Source organism: Erinaceus europaeus, chromosome 7 (assembly GCF_950295315.1).
Source record: "Erinaceus europaeus chromosome 7, mEriEur2.1, whole genome shotgun sequence".
Lineage (NCBI taxonomy): Eukaryota > Metazoa > Chordata > Mammalia > Eulipotyphla > Erinaceidae > Erinaceus > Erinaceus europaeus.
This window is the reverse complement of record NC_080168.1, coordinates 114725127-114742079: the sequence shown is the minus strand read 5'-3', so window position 1 is coordinate 114742079 and position 16953 is coordinate 114725127. Positions and strand designations below refer to the sequence as shown.

Here is a 16953-nt window from a genome sequence, read left to right as displayed (position 1 = left end):
TCTCACTAATAAATAGAATATTAAAAAAAAAAAAAAAAAACTGGACCCTTGGTAGTCGGGCGCAGGTGGCGCAAAGCGCAAGGACCGGTGTAAAGATCCCAGTTCAAGCCCCCAGCTCCCCACCTGCAGGGGAGTCGCTTCACAGGCAGTGAAGCAGGTCTGTAGGTGTCTTTCTCTCCCCCTTTCTGTTTTCCCCTCCTCTCTCCATTTCTCTCTGTCCTATCCAAGGAGGACATCAATAACAACAACAATAATAACTACAACAATAAAAAAACAAGGGCAACAAAAAGGGAATAAATAAATATTAAAAAAATAAAATTAAATGGTGGGGGTATAGCATAATGGTTATGCAAAGAGCCTCTCATGCCTGAGGCTCTGAAGTCCCAGGTTCAATCCCCCACACCACCATAAGCCAGAGCTGAGCAGTGCTCTGGTAAAAAGAAAAAATATATATTAAATTAAATTTTAAAAAAAGACCCTCACAGCCCTGCTTGTCCATCACTGCTAGAGTTCAAACCTGCACAGCAATTTTTTAGGATTCTGCATGGATCCATGCAGGACAATTTCTATCCTTGAAGATATTCCTGAATCTGCTACTAGGGCTGAATGCAATGTATTCCAGTGCTCAGGACAGAAGAGAGTAAGGAAGGTGGGCGCCTTGGTCCTTATCTGAGCGATTTCTTGACAGACCTGACATTGGAACCACTGCTGGGAGTGACGAGGAGAGGCAGGAGGTGGGTCTGGGACCAAGGAAAGAAGCTTGCCAGCACCGTCAGCTGGCAGATCACAGAGGAAAACAGGACCAGTTGCTGCCCATCCTGTTCCCCATCTGTCTCTGTCCCTTTCTCCCCTTTCCCTGGCTCTGCCAGACTCTTGCCTCCCTGGACACTGTCCTCCCCACCCACCCCTGGGGGGCGGGGCTTGGCTGCACCCACGTGTGGATTAAATGCTCCAGCAGGAGCTGCAGAGAGCGCCACAGAGCCAGCTCAGGCAGGGAGGCAGCACCATGGCCGGCAAGAAAGTCTGCATTGTAGGCTCTGGCAACTGGTAAGGACTCCGCCTGGGGGAGGAAAGTGGTGAGGGGTTCCCCGACACAGCAGGCTAGAGAGGGCAGCTGGGGGCTGGGGTGGGCGGGAGTCAGGCTGTGGGTAGGAAATTCCCTCCAGTTGCTGTTTCCTGTGCCCACCCCCATAAGACAGCTGTGCCTGGCAGCTGCACCTGCTCACTCAGGGAAGTAGCCCTGCAGACTGCCCCCTGTGGGGAAAGCTGTAGGGTTGTTTTTTGGGGGGCGGTATCAGAAGGCTGGCCCCATGCTTAACAGTGAAGTGCGAGGCAGGCTGTCTTCTTCCCACTCTGCCAAGTGGCTGCTGAGGACTCGGTGGGGGGGGTGACAAGGAAGGTGGCAGGTGAGCATAGCACAGCCCCTCCCCTGCCTCACACTCCCCACTCCTCACTCTCTGCGCCTTCTCCTCTTGTCAGGGGCTCAACCATCGCCAAGATTGTGGGCAGCAATGCCGCCCAGCAGGCTCGCTTTGACCCACAGGTGATCATGTGGGTGTTCGAGGAAGATGTCGGGGGCAGAAAGCTGACTGAGGTCATCAACACACAGCATGAGAATGTCAAGTACTTGCCCGGCCACAAGCTGCCCCCCAACGTGGTGAGCCCTGGCACCCTGCAGGGAAGGGAGAGCAGCAGAGGGTGCCTTCAGCTGGAGGAGCGCCACCTCGGCTAGGGAGGGTCAGGAAGCCTGCTGGGGGCACAGGACACCCTATGTCCAGCAGCCTAACTGTCCCCAGGGCACTTTCTGGGACAAGGTGAACTTCAGTGCACTTCTACCCAACTCTTAGGGCTCCCAGCCAGGAAAGGAGGGTGGGGGTGGGGAGACAAGGAAGTTGTTTCTTTCTCTGTTTATTCCCTTTTGTTGCCCTTGTTATTGTTATTGTAGTTATTGTTGTTGGATAGGACAGAGAGAAATGGAGAGAGGAGGGGAAGAGAGGGGAAGAGAAAGATAGACACCTGAAGATCTGCTTCACCCACCGCCTGTGAAGCGACTCCCCCGCAGGTGGGGAGCCAGGGATTTGAACCAGGATCGTTATGCACTTAACCAGACTCCCAAGGAAGTTGTTTTTGTGGCAACCAAACAGGAGTCCTACAGTTCCTACACCTGGGGTCGGGTAGTATCTGCCCCAGGCTCTAATCCTGTTACTCATTCACTGGGTTATTAACAGACTTGGAGGCTGCTCCTTGGACTTCAAGTCTTTGATGAAGCCACGTGGCTCACTCTTCATCTGAAAAGGGTGGAAGCACGAAAACCAGCAGGCAATCAGGACAGACAGGGACTCTCTCTTCCTGGTTGGGGACCTTCAGGAGAAGGGTGATGACATCTTACTTGGCCTCTTTCTCCTGCCAACCCCAGGCCTCCCTTGGCCTCCCTCACTGTCCCACAGCCAAGGGCAGGAGAGTGCCGGGAGGAGGCTCCCAGAGAGGGGAGCAATGGCGCAGAGTTCAGCCTCAGGAGGAGGGAGTTCAGCCCCAAACTGTCCTTCCTTCGCCCTCACTAGCCTCACTGGCTCCTAGCTCCCCCCAAGGGGCTGTGGGCTAGAGGCTGGCCAGGCCCACGAGCACTCGGCCCCCCTCAGGTGGCGGTCGCAGATGTGGTCCAGGCCGCAGCAGGTGCTGACATCCTGATCTTCGTGGTGCCCCACCAGTTCATCAGCAAGATCTGTGACCAGCTCAAGGGCCATCTGAAGGCTGACACCATTGGCATCTCTCTAATTAAGGTGCCTGGGAGACCTTGGTGTGGATGGGGTGCAGCTCCTGATGTGGGGCCCGGGGACAGGGTGAAGGGAGGAGAATGGGGAATGGCAGAAGCAGACCCAGTCTTCTGGGGAGGGGAAGAAGCTGGCTTTGCGGAAGGCTGAGGCTGGTGTGGCGTGAAGAGGAGACTGGCGTGGTGGAGGGAGCTGTGTTGAGTTTTGCAGGCAGCTGAGGGCTGCTCGAAGATCTGAGGAGCAGGCTTGCTTGAAGGGGGGCTTGTCTTGGAGCAATGACCTGGGTGAAAGTCGGTAGGGGTGCTCGGGAGCTCGGGAGCATGCTGTCCTGGGGAGGTAGGGTGCTGGGGGTGTGCGGCAGGACAGCATTTACATGGGCTCCTTTTCACACGCTGTCTGCCGTGCCCACACCAAGCTTTGCCACACCTGGGGGATGGGACACTGCTGAACAGTGGGCTTGGAGGGGACAGTGTTCCTCCTGGCTGGGCATGAAGGGCACCTGGCCTAAACTCCATTCTGTACCCAGGGGGTAGACGAGGGCCCCAATGGACTGAAGCTCATCTCTGAAGTGATTGGGGAGCGCCTGGGCATCCCCATGAGCGTGCTGATGGGGGCCAACATTGCCAGTGAGGTGGCCGATGAGAAGTTCTGTGAGACAACCATTGGTGAGAGTCCACGTCTGCATAGATCAAGCTGCTGCACTTATATCTCCTCCCTGCACCTCCACCCCCGCCCCACTCAGCCCTCCGCTTCCCATAGGCAGGCGAAGGTTCTGAGGTGAGAGAGAGCCCTCTGGGAAGGGCTGAGGGTCCTGCTTAGAGCAGGTATGGGAAAAACAGTCAAGCACCTCCCCCCACACACTCTCATACAGGGAGATAACACAGTAGTCAGGCAAAAGCCTTTTAGGCCTGAGGTTTGAAGGTCCAAAGTTCAGTCCCCAGCATCACCATAAGCCTGAGCTGAGTATTTCACAGGAAACAGTCAACTGCAGAGCACATGCCTAAGGCTCCTGGTTCGATCCCTGGCACTACATGGACTATGACGGTGTAGCTTCTGGCTCTCCTTTCCCCTCTCCCTAACCATGTGCAACTCTCTCGCTACCTTATATGAAATAAATCCAATAAATCTTCAAAAATGAGTCCCCACATAAGGCCTTGGCCCTCTCTGCTTCAGGCTGCAAAGACCTGACCCAGGGGCAGCTTCTGAAAGAGCTGTTTCAGACGCCCAACTTCCGCATCACGGTGGTGAAGGAGGTGGACACCGTCGAGATCTGTGGGGCCTTGAAGGTGAGAGGGAACCAGAGGCAGCTGTGGGTAGGGAGCAGCTCCTGCAGAAGAGCCTGGACTATCTATGCCAGGTTGCTGGCACACCAGGCTCTCACCTTTGGGAGGCTGTGTCCCTACATATGGCTTTTTCTCCAAGGCCTGTGCTCAGGGAAAGAACTGTAGAAGTATGGCCACAGTCATTCAGGCCTGCTGGTCACTCACCATCAGACACCTTTCATCAGGACCTTTCTTCCTTTCTTGCTATAGACTTGTGTGAAAATTCCTTTTCTTGACTCTGAATGGCAGTCTAGAGGGAAGAGAGTCCACTGTGGGGGAGAAAATCATCCAGGACACTCAGACTGGTGGTCAGAATGATGGGTGCTAGATAGAGCTGTGGCCATCAGGGAGACAGAACAGAACTGTCCTGCAGGGAGGGCCAGCCGGAGAGAAGAGTAGCTTTCAGGAAATGTCAAGGACTGGGGAGGGATTAGAGACACGGAGCACAATCTCAGCAAGTGAGAGATCCAAGTAGAACTCAGTCTAGCAGCCTATCCTACATTTCGCTTATTCAGTAGATGGGTCACTGGTTTAAAGGAGGGTGAGACAGGTGCTGAGGGCTGGGGGGAGGGCAAGCAGGAAGGCGTTTTCTCTCAGACATGACCTCCGCTCCCCAAAGAATATAGTGGCTGTAGGGGCTGGCTTCTGTGACGGGCTGGGCTTCGGCGACAACACCAAGGCGGCAGTGATCCGACTGGGACTCATGGAGATGATCGCCTTCGCCAAGCTCTTCTGCAGTGGTCCTGTGTCCTCGGCCACCTTCCTGGAGAGTTGTGGTGTTGCCGACCTCATCACTACCTGCTATGGAGGGCGGAACCGTAAAGTGGCAGAGGCCTTCGCCCGCACAGGAAAGGTGTGCCCTGGAGGAGAGGGGACGGGTGGGTCCTGCAGGTGTCAAGGCTGAGGAACGTGGCTTGAGGAGTCCAGTGAGCGCTACATTGAGATTATTCTGGGACCGGGAGGTGGTGCACTGGGTTGAGCACACACATTATATGTGCAAAGATCCAAGTTTGAGCCCCTGCTCCCCACCCAGAAGGAGGAGGCTTCCTGAGTGGTAAAGCAGCTCTGCAGGTGTCTCTCTCCTATCTCTTCCTCCTCTCAGTTTCTCTCTACCCTATCAAAATGGAAAAAAAATAGGGAAAAAATGGCTGTTGGGAGCAGTGGATTCGTAGTACAGGCATCAAGCTTCAGGGATAACCCTAGGAGGGGGGGGGGGAAGAATTCTGAACACACTCAGCCTTACTCTGCCCCTAAGACACTACATTCCATCTGAGTCCAGACTCTCCCCCTAGAACCTACACTAACCCTCATCTCCACGGTCAACTGTTCTCTTCACAGTCCATTGAACAGTTGGAGAAAGAGATGTTGAATGGACAGAAGTTGCAGGGGCCCCAGACAGCCCGAGAGCTGCAAAGCATCCTCAAGCACAAAGGCCTGGTGGACAAGTAAGTGTCTGCACCTCTCTGCTGCTGAGGGAGCCACAGTCAGGAGCTCCTGACCCCACAGGAAGTGCACATGGTGGGCAGAGAGGGAAGTGCTTCCTGTGTTCACTGCAAAGGAGCTGGTACTCCATGGACCCCCAGCTAGCTTGAAGTCTTTGAACTCCTTCCAGTCTTGGGTGTCCTTGTTCTTTCCTCCTCCTCATCTGTGGTGAGAACTGGAGCTCCAGAGCCCTAGAAAGAAGCTCATCTGACTGTCTCACCACCCCCATTCTTAACTGCTCTCCAAAGGCCAAACTCTTGTGTCCCAAACACTTCTGTGGGTGCTGAGGTTATGTGAGGGAGATTCTCTGATTCAAGGAGCGCAAGGACAGTGGGGGTGGGCGGACTGCTTCAGAGCAGAGCATTGCTGGGTCTGAAAAACAATCCTAGAATAAGAACAGACAAAACAGGCTCAACAATAAGGACAACAAATGGGAATGAATAAATAAATATAAAAAATTGAAAGAAAGAAACAGGCTCAAGGAGCCAGGAGATAGCTCAGCCAGTAGAGTGCACTAGAGCTCAAGCCCCAGCACCACACTGGAGCCCCACAGAAGGCCCCACCCGAGGCAAGCCTATGAATGATGGAGCAGTGCTGTGGTGCTTCCCAATTTCTGCCTCTCTCTCTCTGAAATAAAATGAATGACAGAGTTGGCCCAGGAGCACTGGAATTACAAGACCTGGCACAGAGAAAAATTAATTTTTTTCTTTTTCTAATTTTTAAAACTTTTTTACATTTATTTATTCCCTTTTATTGCCCTTGTTGTTTTATTGTTGTAGTTATTATTGTTGTTATTGATGTCGTTGTTGGATAGGACAGAGAGAAATGGAGAGAGGAGGGGAAGACAGAGGGGGAGAGAAAGATAGACACCTGCAGACCTGCTTCACTGCTTGTGAAGCGACTCTCCTGCAGGTGGGGAGCTGGGGACTCAAACCGGGATCCTTATGCCGGTCCTTGTGCTTTGCGCCACCTGTGCTTAACCCGCTATGCTACCGCCTGACTCCCTCTTTTTCTAAATTTTTAAAGTATTTATTTTACTTTAATGAAAGAGAGCACTCTGCTTAGCTCTGGTTTATTATGGTGCAGGGGATTGAACTTGGGACCTTAAAGCCTAAGGCATGAAAGTCATTCACATAACCATTCTGCTTTCTCCCGTGGCCTAATTTGTTTATATATTTTATTTAGTAGAGGGGGGAAGTGAGGGGAGTGGAGAAAGGAAGAGAGAAAAAGAACCAGAGCATCACTCTGGTACATCCAATGCCAGGGATTGAACTCAGGACCTCTTGCTTGAAAGTCCAATGCTTTATCTACTGTGTTACCTCCCAGGTCACAACATAAATAATTTTTTAAAAAGGAAATGGGGAGGAGTTGGGTGGTAGCGCAGTGGGTTAAAAGCTGGTGGCGCGAAGCGCAAGGACCAGCGTAAGGATCCCAGTTTGAGCCCCCGGCTCCCCACCTGCCCAGGAGTCGCTTCACAAGCGGTGAAGCAGGTCTGCAGGTGTCTGTCTTTCTCTCCCTCTCTATCTTCCCCTCCTCTCTCCATTTCTCTCTAACTACAACAATAAAACAACAAAGGCAACCAAAGGAAATAAATAAATTTTTAAAAAGTAAATAAATAAGAGTAGGGGAGTTGAAGGTGAGGAAGATGGGGAGTCAGTTATATTGGGCTAAGCTGGGTCTCTCCTGCCCCACTCTAGGTTCCCACTGTTCATGGCTGTGTACAGGGTATGCTACGAGAACCAGCCGGTGGGTGAGTTCATCCGCTGCCTGCAGAATCACCCAGAACACATGTGAGCGGGGCCGGGGTCCAGGCCAGGAAGCCTCTTTACCCCAGTGCATCCAGGCAGGAGCTCAGGGTACCTGGCCACCAGGATCTCTGAGACCCCTCCCTGGAGCTGCTGCTTTTCAACTTTTCACTGGAGGCTGGAAGGCTGTGGAGCCCAGCTACCTGCCTCAGAACCCTGAGCCACCGGGTAGCCTGCAGCTGCCTGCCACATCTTGCCAGAAATGAAGCTGCTGTGTCCTTCTCCAGATGTGTGCCCTGTCCCAGGATGGATAGAATCAAGCATCAGTGCTGCCTGCTTTGAAAGTGAGGGGATGAGGGAGGAATGGAGAAAGAGAGAGGCAATGTATGGGTTGCCTGCTTTCCCCCACAGACCAGGGATCCTGTCCCCAGACCCAGCGGGGTGGCTCAGATCCCTCAGTCACAAAAACAATGAGGCAAGGGCTGCCAGGAGGGGTCTGGGCCTTTGAGCTGACATAGGCCCTTGGGACCCCTTTGCTCTGATCTCTGCCATGCCCCACACACCAGCAATGGATCTCAGTGTTTGTGAGAAAAATACAAAGATCTCAAACAATTGCCTTCTCCTAACAACATCGGCGTCCTCGAAAACCTCTGGCCTGGAGTCGGGCGGTAGCTCAGAGGGTTAAGCGCACCTGGCGCAAAGCGCAAGGACCAGCGGAAGGATCCCGGTTCAAGCCTCCGGCTCCCCATCTGCAGGGGAGTCGCTTCACAGGCTGTGAAGCAGGTCTGCAGGTGTCTGTCTTTCTCTCCTCCTCTCTGCCTTCCCCTCCTCTCTCCATTTCTCTCTGTCCTATCCAACAATGACATCAATAACAGCAACAATAAAACAGCAAGGGCAACAAAAGAGAATAAATAAATAAATATTGAAGAAATATTAAAAAGAAGAAGAAAAAGAAAACCTCTGGCCACCCCTCCCCCCTTCCTGGGGCTGCCCTGGTACCAGTGCTTCGGCCAGGCTGCCATCTCTGGCCCCAGGACTTCCTGGTTCCTAGTTCTTTGCCAGTTTCTCCCCACCCTGCATGACCTTTCCAAGCCTTCTCTCTCTCTCTGCCTCCCTGCTAGCACCTTCTTTGGGGAGTAGCAACTTAATCTGCTGACTGAGCTGCACCTTTTCATAGCAGGCTCAGATCACTCTGCACCCTGTGACCTTTCTTTTTGCCCTGCCTCCCTTCTCAGACTCTCTCTCTCCCCCTCTCCCTCTCCCGCACTCTCCCTCTCCCTCTGTGTGTGTAGGTGTGGGTGTGTGAGTAAGGGTTCCTGCTGCTGCTAGTGGGTGCTGACATTCCCAAACTGGCTCTCCTTGGTCTCCTGGGGTCTCCTGGAGGTCTTCTTTTATCAGCACTGCAGGAGCTGGGAAACTCCAGAGAAAGCAAAACAAACAAAAATAAACAGACACCCCCCTCTACCTATCCCCTGGAGTGAGGGAAGAACAGGAAGGGGAAGAAGGAGTAGAGCTTGCTTCACACTGGCCCTGCTCCAGGATGGGGTGGCAGCTGGGGGTGGGCTGGCAGGGAGGGTGTCACAGGTCAGCAGCCTGCACCCCTGGCTATAAATAGCCTGTAGGGCCCGAGGAGCTCCTGCTGTGCCAGCTGAGGGTCTCAGCTTGCTGCATGGCTGTACCTGGCACTCTGTGCTTCTGTTAGCCCCCCCAGGGTTCATGGGCAAACTAGGTGGCAGGGTCCTGGAGGACCCCCTGTGTGTCCCCAGCAGCAGAAGCCAGGTGGACAGTCAACCCAGGCCTGGCTCAGGCCCAGCGCAGAGCTGCCGGTCCCGGAAGGTGCAGGAACCGAGCAGGGTCCTTCCCTGGGGCAGCGGCCCGGGGTGGGTGGCCACACCGCAGCTCTAGACTTCACTGCACATGGGAATCGGGGCTACCTGTCTGCCCGCCCCCCAGCATGTCTCGAGAAACGCTTTGTGCATGTGACAGTGCTTGTGCAGTGGTGTAGCACTAACAATTATCTGTTAGAGAAAGTGAGGGGAAAAAATAAGGGAGGGGGAGAACCCCCTTCTCGGGATACCTGCCACTTTGGGCCCCACCAGTCGCTTGCACAGATCTCACCCATTCCCGGCGCTTTCGGACGGGGGCGGGGCTTTATCACACCTCCTTGGAGCGGGGCTAAAACCTCCTCCTGGTCCGCGTCCACCGCAGCTCCACGTCGGCTCCAGCCCCGCCACCCGGAGAGGACAACCTCAGGCTGTAGGGGGCGCGCGGCCCGCCTGCAGGAGGCTCACTCCGAGAGAATCTACCTACCTACTAGAGACGTCACCGCGCCGTAGGCTGGGGATTGGCTGGATCTCTCCAACTCGGTGATTCGTCTCTTCTGTGATGACCTCATAATTCCACTTCCTGGTTCTAGATTTGGGGGGGGGGTGTTTGCCCGAGAGAGTCTCTCAAGGGGGAAATGACTCCAATCCCCAGAATTCAACGGGCGGGGGAAGCGGAGGCAGGGCGATGGGTCCGGGAACCGGAAGTTGGGAGGCGGCAGCCAGTCGGAGTCGCGGCTGCCACGCGCTGCCGCCGCTGTGGGTCCCCGGAGCCGAGTCCCCGAGTCCCTCGTCGGGAGCGCGCTGTGCTCCCCCGCCGCTGTCTGGGTCTCGGCGCTCGGGCTCGGGAGTCGCGCAGACCGTGGTGGCGAGAGAGGCGGCGGCTGAACGGCTCGGGGTTGCGGCGCCCAACCAGGTACGTCCTCCGCTGGGGCGGAGCTGGGTCGCCGGGCCCGGCGCTGACCTTGGCTGCTGCATCCTCCGAGCCCGGGTCTTGAGGCTTCGCGCCGGTGGGTGACCCGGCTCCTCGCTCGATGCTGTGGGCCCCGGGCTGCACCCTCCGCGCAGACCGCCGAGCCGCTGACCTCTCTGCCCCTGTGTGGGTCTGTCGCCGCGCCTCTTGTCTTCTCCCCGCCCGACAGAATGTCATGTCGGTACAGTGCTGCCCGCCCCTGCCTCCGCAGCAAATCTTTAACAAAAATATTTATTTATTGTAGTTATTATTGTTGTTGATGTCGTTGCATAGGACAGCGAGAAATGGAGAGAGGAGGGGAAGACAGAGGAGGAGAGAAAGATAGACACCTGCAGACCTGCTTCACCGCCTGTGCAGCGACCCCCCTGCAGGTGGGGAGCCGGGGCTCGAACCGGGATCCTTACGCTGGTCCTTGCGCTTCACGCCACCTGCCCACCTGCGCTTAACCTGCTGCGCTACTCCTCGGTTCTCCCCATATTTATTCCTCTTTTTATTTCTGAAACATGCAGTCTTACCCTATAAGACCAAGTTTTGTTATTTTTGCCCCCCCTTATGGTTTTCTTTCTTTCTCTCTTCCTTTTTCTCCTTCTTTCTTTCACCAGAGTGCTGCTTTGCTGCTTTGTGATGGTGCTGGGGATTGAATGTGGGGCTTTGGAGCCTCAGGCACAAGAGTCTTCTGCATAATCATTATGCTGTCACCTCAGCCCTTCTTTAAGGCGAATTTATGCAGCTGGGGAGATGAAACAAAGTGGAAAGCCTTGGACTCTCAGCATGAACTTCTGAGTTCCATCCCAGACATCGCAAAGAGACTCATGTCTGAGGCTCCAAAGTCCCAGGTTCAATCTCCTGCACCACCACAAGCCAGAGCTGAGCAGTGCTCTGGTTAAAAAAAAAAGTGGGGGTGGGGGGAGGAAGCTGAGTGGTGGTGCACGTGGTTGAGTGCGCAGGTTACAGTGCACAAGGACCCGGGTTCAAGCCCCTGGTCCCCACCTGCAAGGGGAAAGCTTTGCAAGTGGTGAAGTAGGGCTGCAGGTGTCTCTCTGCTTCTCTTCCTCTCTGTCTCCCCCTTTCTACATTTCTGAATGTCTCTATCAAACAAATAAATAAAGATAATTTAAAAATTTATTTTTTTAAAAATGCCACAGCGGGGTAAGTGCACATAGTGAGAAGAACAAGGACTGGCGTAAGGATCGAGCCCCCAGCTCCCCACCTGCAGGGGAGTCGCTTCACAGGTGGTGAAGCTGGTCTGCAGGTATCTGTCTTTCTCTCCCCTTCTCTGTCTTCCCCTCCTCTCTCCATTTCTCTCTGTCCTATCCAACAACAATGATGGCAGTAACAACAACAGTGATAAACAACAAGGGCAACAAAAGGAAAAAAAATAACCTCTTGGAGCAGTGGATTTGTAGTGCAGGCACCTAGCCCAGTGATAACCCTGGAGGCAAAAAAAAAAAAAAAACACGGAAGAAAGAAAACACACAGAAAAGAAAGAAAACACACACACGAGAAGGGGGGCGAGTGTTTCACCTAAGACACACTCTGGTACATGCAGTGCTGGGGACTGAACTGTGAACCCAGTGCTCTAGCAGTTGATCCATTTATCTAGCCCCCCCCTTTTTAAATAAAGATTGATTCCATTTTGTGTGTGTGTGCCACCCACCAAAACACCCTGGTGATTTACTGTGCCAAGAATCAGACCTGGGGCCTCAGGTATACAAGGCTTGTAGTCTGCTAAACTACCTCCCAAACTCTTGGCTTTGTTTTTTTTTTAAAGAAATTGAGAGGAAGGGGAAATAGGGAAAGAGAGTGGGCCAGGCAGAAAGACCTGGGCTCACTTGTGCCATAATGCACAAGGACCCAGGTTCAACCCCCCACCCCCCACTGCAGGGAGAAAGCTTCAGGAGTGGGAAGCAAGTACTGCAGGTGTCTTTCTGTTTCTCTCCCAGTCTCCCCCTTGCCTCTCATATTACCTCTGTCCTATTAAATAAATAAAAGGGAAAAAATGACTGCCAGGAGCAGTGGATTTGTTGTGAGGGTTTTGAGCTCCAGTGATAACCCTGGTGGCAATAAAAAAAGGGTGGTGCAGAGGGAGACACCTACAGCATTGCCTTACCACTCGTAAAGCTTCCCCCTGCAGGTGGGGGCTGGGGGATTGAACCTGGGTCCTTGTGCATTATAGCATGTGCACATAGCCAGGTGTGCCACCACCTAGCCCCTCAATCATTATTTATTTAAAAAAATTTTTTTTAAGGATGCATTTATTCGTGAGAAAGATAGGAGAAGAGAGAGAAAGAACCAGACATCACTCTGGCACGTGTGCGGGACTAGCTTCTCGGGCGGGAGACAGACGACCAGGGACTCATGGCTGGCACGCAGTTCAGTCTTTATTCATGTGGAACGCAGCACAATCTAAGCTAAGCTATATCTAAACTATCTATAATCACAATCCTGTCCTAATATATATACTTGCCAAGTAGGGTGGAAACAGGATGTGCCGTAGAGAGGGTGGAGCAAAAAAGAGACTGGTGCAAATCAGGGTGTGACAAGGAGAGGGGGCGGATTAAACCAATGCCCTGCAGGCAGGGTGGTGCTTAGTTAACAGTGGTTATGTAAATAGAATACAGTGTTAAGCAGGGGGGATTAAACCAATGAAACAGAAGGGGTTTTAGAAGCAGAAGTAGAAGCATACCAACACATGTGCTGCCGGGGATCGAACTCAGGACCTCATGGTTGAAAATCCAATGCATTATCCGTTGTGCCACCTCCCGGACCACTCAATCGTTATTTTTATTTCAAATAGGGGGAGATAGAAAAAGAGGGAGAGACACTAGAGCAGCTCTCCATCATTCATGGAGCTTCCACTGGTGCCATGGTGTGCCCATGTGGTGCCTGGGCTGGAACCCAATGATGTTATCTTTTGGTGCCCATCTGACTTCTTTTACCTTTGTTTATTTATTTATTTATTTTACCAGAGCACTGCTTAGCTCTGGCTTATGGCAGTGTGGGGGATTGAACCTGGGATTGAGAGCCTCAGGCATGAGTCTCTTTGCATAACCATTATGCTATACCCCCACTCTTTACCTTTATTTTATTATTATTATTGTTTCTTTAATGTTTTTAAGTATTTTCCCTTTTTTTGCCCTTGTTTTATTGTTGTAGTTACTTTTTTTTTTTATTCCCTTTTGTTGCCCTTATAGTTATTGCTGTCATTGTTGTTGGATAGGACAGAGAGAAATGGAGAGAGGAGGGGAAGACAGAGAGGGGGAGAGAAAGACAGACACCTGCAGACCTGCTTCACCGCCTGTGAAGCGACTCCCCTGCAGGTGGGGAGCCAGGGGCTCGAACCGGGATCCTCTCGCCAGGTCTTCCACCATCTGCACTTAACCCGCTGCGCTACCGCCTGATTCCCCAATAAATGTTTTTTTTTTAATTATATTAGGCAGAGACAGCCAGAAATTGAGAGGAAGAGAGACCCCTGCAACACTGCTTCACTTGCAAATCTTCCCCCTGCAGGTGGGGTCTGGGGGCTCAAACCGTGATTCTTTCATATTGTAAGGATCACAACCAGGTGTGCCTCTCCCCCCAGCTGCTTTTACGTTCATAGAGACAAGGAAGAGACGCTGCAGCACCAGAATCCAGCACCTTCCGTGCCGGCACTTGAGCCCGAGAGCCTGTATGTAGCAGGCCAGGTGTCATGCCCGGTGAGCTGCTCTCCAGCCCTGCATGTTTGCTTCCTTCACTGCCTCACAATCCTCTTTTTTCTTTTTTCTTCTTTTATTTTGGGCAGAGACAGAAACTGAGAGAGAAGTGGGGAGAAGGAAAGACAACTGCAGCATTGCTCCACTGCTCATGAAGCTTCCCCTCCTCAGGTGGGAGGCTGGAACTTGAACCCTTGTGCACTGTGTCGGGTGCACCACTGCTCAGTTCCTTTTTTTTTTTTTTTAACCGGAGCACTGCTCAGCCCTGGTCTGTGGTAGTGTGGGGGATTAAATGAGCCTGGAACTTCAGAGCCTCAGGCATGAGTCTCTGCATAGCCATTATGCTATCTACCCCTACCCCTTCTTCTTTTTATTTTTTTAATTGAGGGGGATGAAGATAGGTAGAGAGACAGGAGAGATACCTGCAGCACAAAGAGATAGCATAATGACTGTGCAAACAGACTCCCATGCCTGAAGCTCCAAGGTCCCAGGTTCTATCTCTTGCACCACCATAAACCAGAGCTGAGCAGTGCAGTTTTAAAAACCAAAGACATTCGGGAGTTGGGCGGTAGTGCAGTGTGTTAAGTGCAGGTGGCACAAAGCACAAGGACTACCGTAAGGATCCTGGTTCGAGCCCCTAGCTCCCCGCCTGCAGGGGAGTCGCTTCACAAGCGGTGAAGCAGGTCTGCAGGTGTCTATCTTTCTCTCCCCCCTCTCAGTCTTCCCCTCCTCTCTCCATTTCTCTCTGTCCTATCCAACAATGATGTCATCAATAACGACAATAACTACAACAATAAAAAACAAAAAGGACAACAAAAGGAAATAAGTAAATATTAAAAAAACAAAACCCAAAGACATTAAGGTTTGGAGAGGAGAGGAGGAGGCGGAGAGGTAGCTCACTGGGTAGGAAGAGCCCTTGCCTGTGTATGTCCCCGGCTTGAGCTCCAGTATCACCTTAGTGCCACGACACCGCCACTGAACAAGCTCCGGTGTGGCATCTCTCTCATCTGAATGGAAAAGTTGACCTGGAAGCAGAAAAACTGTATGTGTGAGGCCTGGCTCTGTCAAGAAATAAAATAAATTGACCGTTGGCACTGTTTAAGCTCGATTCTGGCTTAATCAGATGCTTGAGGGTGGCCTGAGAACCTGGACATCATGAATAAGATGATTTATGGGAAAACGAGTTAAGTGTTGTCTAGGTTTCCATTTGATCCTTCCCGAGAGAGTAAATCACTGTTACTGTTTAACTCACCGCTGCTTCCTTCACCCTAAAAACCTGATGCACGCAGCCTTGGGTATGGCGAAACATTAGCCTCTCAAGCATGAGGTCCCAGCAGAGTGTGCTGGTGGTTCACTGGTTTCTTTCTCATGTTCCTTTTTTTAATTATTATTTTTTTAATTGACCTGGGAGGTGGCTCAGTGACTGAAGCACTGAACTTGGATGAATACGGCCCTGAGTTCATCCCAGTGTTACATATGCCAGACTTCTCTCATTAATAACTCGTCTTGATGGCCTTACTGGTCCCTTTTCTCCATAGGCCTGGAGGCCACGCATCGCCTATGATATCATGCAGTCACCTCTGCCTCCAGCTCTTTCTCAGTTGCACGCGCAGACTTTGTCCCTCTGAACCTTTGTAGGGGTGCTCAGTACAGAGTGCAGAGAAAACAGGAGGCAAAGCCAGGCACTGGCTCTCCACAGGGAAGTGGGCTGGGCAGATGGGGTGTTCCCCTGGGGCCTAAATCAAGCCTGTCCTTTCAGGCGGTGAGATGCCAACTGCCAAACAGCTCGCCGACTTCGGCTACAAGACCTTCTCCACCTCCATGATGCTGCTCACCGTGTACGGGAGCTACCTCTGCAGCGTCCGCGCCTACCAATTCTTCCAGAGTCGCCGCTCCCGCCGCCAGGCCGCAGAAGAACAGAAGACCTCGTGAGCCCTGTAAAGCCGGGGGCTCTGTCCCCAAGCAGACAGACATGCTGTGGAAGTCCTCACCTGCAGTCACATCCGAGAGAACCGGGGCCTGAGTGGTTTTAAACCCTTCTGGGGCAAGTGCCGCGCTTGCTCTGCACTGCTGTTTGGGGAGGCGATTAGGTCGCCCAGGAATGAGGTGAGGGACATCTAGAAACATTAAATATTTGACCATGTGTGTGTCTTGATGTTTTTCTTTAGAGTATGAACGTTGACTGTTTTCTAGTAACGGACCAGCTTCCATTAGTGTGAGCTGTGCAGCTGGAGGAGTAGAGGTCCAGTTCCCGAGTGTCCCAGTGTCTGTCTGTCTGTCTATCCCCTGAAAGCAGTGTGTGAGATCTGGGTTCCCTCTCAGACACGAGACCTTCCCAGCCATTTCTACAACTGCACTTGAGCTACCTAGTGTTTCTCTTCTAGCTCTGGATTCCAGCCCCCAGCTCCTCATTGTGCTCTCTGCAATGCCCTCCTCAGAACCAGCCCATGTAACTGGTCCTAATCTCAGCTCATTCATTGAGGGCAAACTGTACTGTTGCCTCTGGCTAACTGTTTCTTCTCTCTGTTGCCCACGCTGAAGTCATGGGAGCACAGCAGTGCTGAGTAGCCTGCTTTCACTCTCACACTAGCTGTTTGATCGTAGGTAAGTTAAACTTTCTTGCTTTATTTTTGGATTTTTATTATTATTATTTTTTATTTAAGAAAGGATAAATTAACAAAACCATAGGATAGGAGGGGTACAACTCCACACAATTCCCACCACCCAATCTCCATATCCCACCCCCTCCCCTGATAGCTTTCCTATTCTCTATCCCTCTGGGAGCATGGACCCAGGGTCATTGTGGGTTGCAGAAGGTGGAAGGTCTGGCTTCTGTAATTGCTTCCCCGCTGAACATGGGCGTTGACGGGTCGGTCCATACTCCCAGTCTGCCTCTCTGCCTAGTAGGGTGGGTCTCTGGGGAAGCGAATATTTTTTGGATTTTTAAAAATTATTTATTTTACCAGAGCACTGATCAGCTCTGGTTTATAGTGGTGCAGGGGATTGAACCTGGTACTTCGGAGCCTCAGGCATGAGTCTTTTTATTTTACTTTTTAAATTTTTTTACTATTTACTGGATAGAGACAGCCAGAAATCAAGAGGGAAGGGGGTGATAGAGAGTGAGAGAGACAGAGAGACATCT

General features: G+C 52.2%; 2 protein-coding genes across 2 annotated transcripts; both read left to right on the top strand.

The window, feature by feature from the left end:
• Nucleotides 1-898: 898 nt before the first annotated feature.
• GPD1 (glycerol-3-phosphate dehydrogenase 1) lies at nt 899-7932 on the top strand. The gene is made up of 8 exons (XM_007528483.3): nt 899-1047; nt 1480-1657; nt 2640-2780; nt 3298-3436; nt 3945-4057; nt 4713-4946; nt 5432-5538; nt 7273-7932. The coding sequence occupies exons 1-8, from the start codon at nt 947-949 to the stop codon at nt 7367-7369; spliced, it is 1110 nt and encodes a 369-aa protein (XP_007528545.2). The 5' UTR covers nt 899-946; the 3' UTR covers nt 7370-7932.
• Nucleotides 7933-9855: 1923 nt separating this feature from the next.
• Nucleotides 9856-15954, top strand: LOC103118278 (cytochrome c oxidase assembly protein COX14). Its single transcript, XM_016190562.2, has 2 exons — nt 9856-10059; nt 15571-15954. Exon 2 carries the CDS (start codon nt 15579-15581, stop codon nt 15741-15743), a length of 165 nt encoding a protein of 54 aa, XP_016046048.1. The 5' UTR covers nt 9856-10059; nt 15571-15578; the 3' UTR covers nt 15744-15954.
• The last annotated feature ends 999 nt before the right edge of the window (nt 15955-16953 follow it).

Coding starts and splice junctions, on each gene's coding strand:
- GPD1 (XM_007528483.3), top strand. CDS start 947: ATGCTCCAGCAGGAGCTGCAGAGAGCGCCACAGAGCCAGCTCAGGCAG. Junction 1,658..2,639: donor ACAAGCTGCCCCCCAACGTG/GTGAGCCCTGGC, acceptor GGCCCCCCTCAG/GTGGCGGTCGCAGATGTGGT. Junction 3,437..3,944: donor GTTCTGTGAGACAACCATTG/GTGAGAGTCCAC, acceptor TCTCTGCTTCAG/GCTGCAAAGACCTGACCCAG.
- LOC103118278 (XM_016190562.2), top strand. CDS start 15,579: ATGCCAACTGCCAAACAGCTCGCCGACTTCGGCTACAAGACCTTCTCC.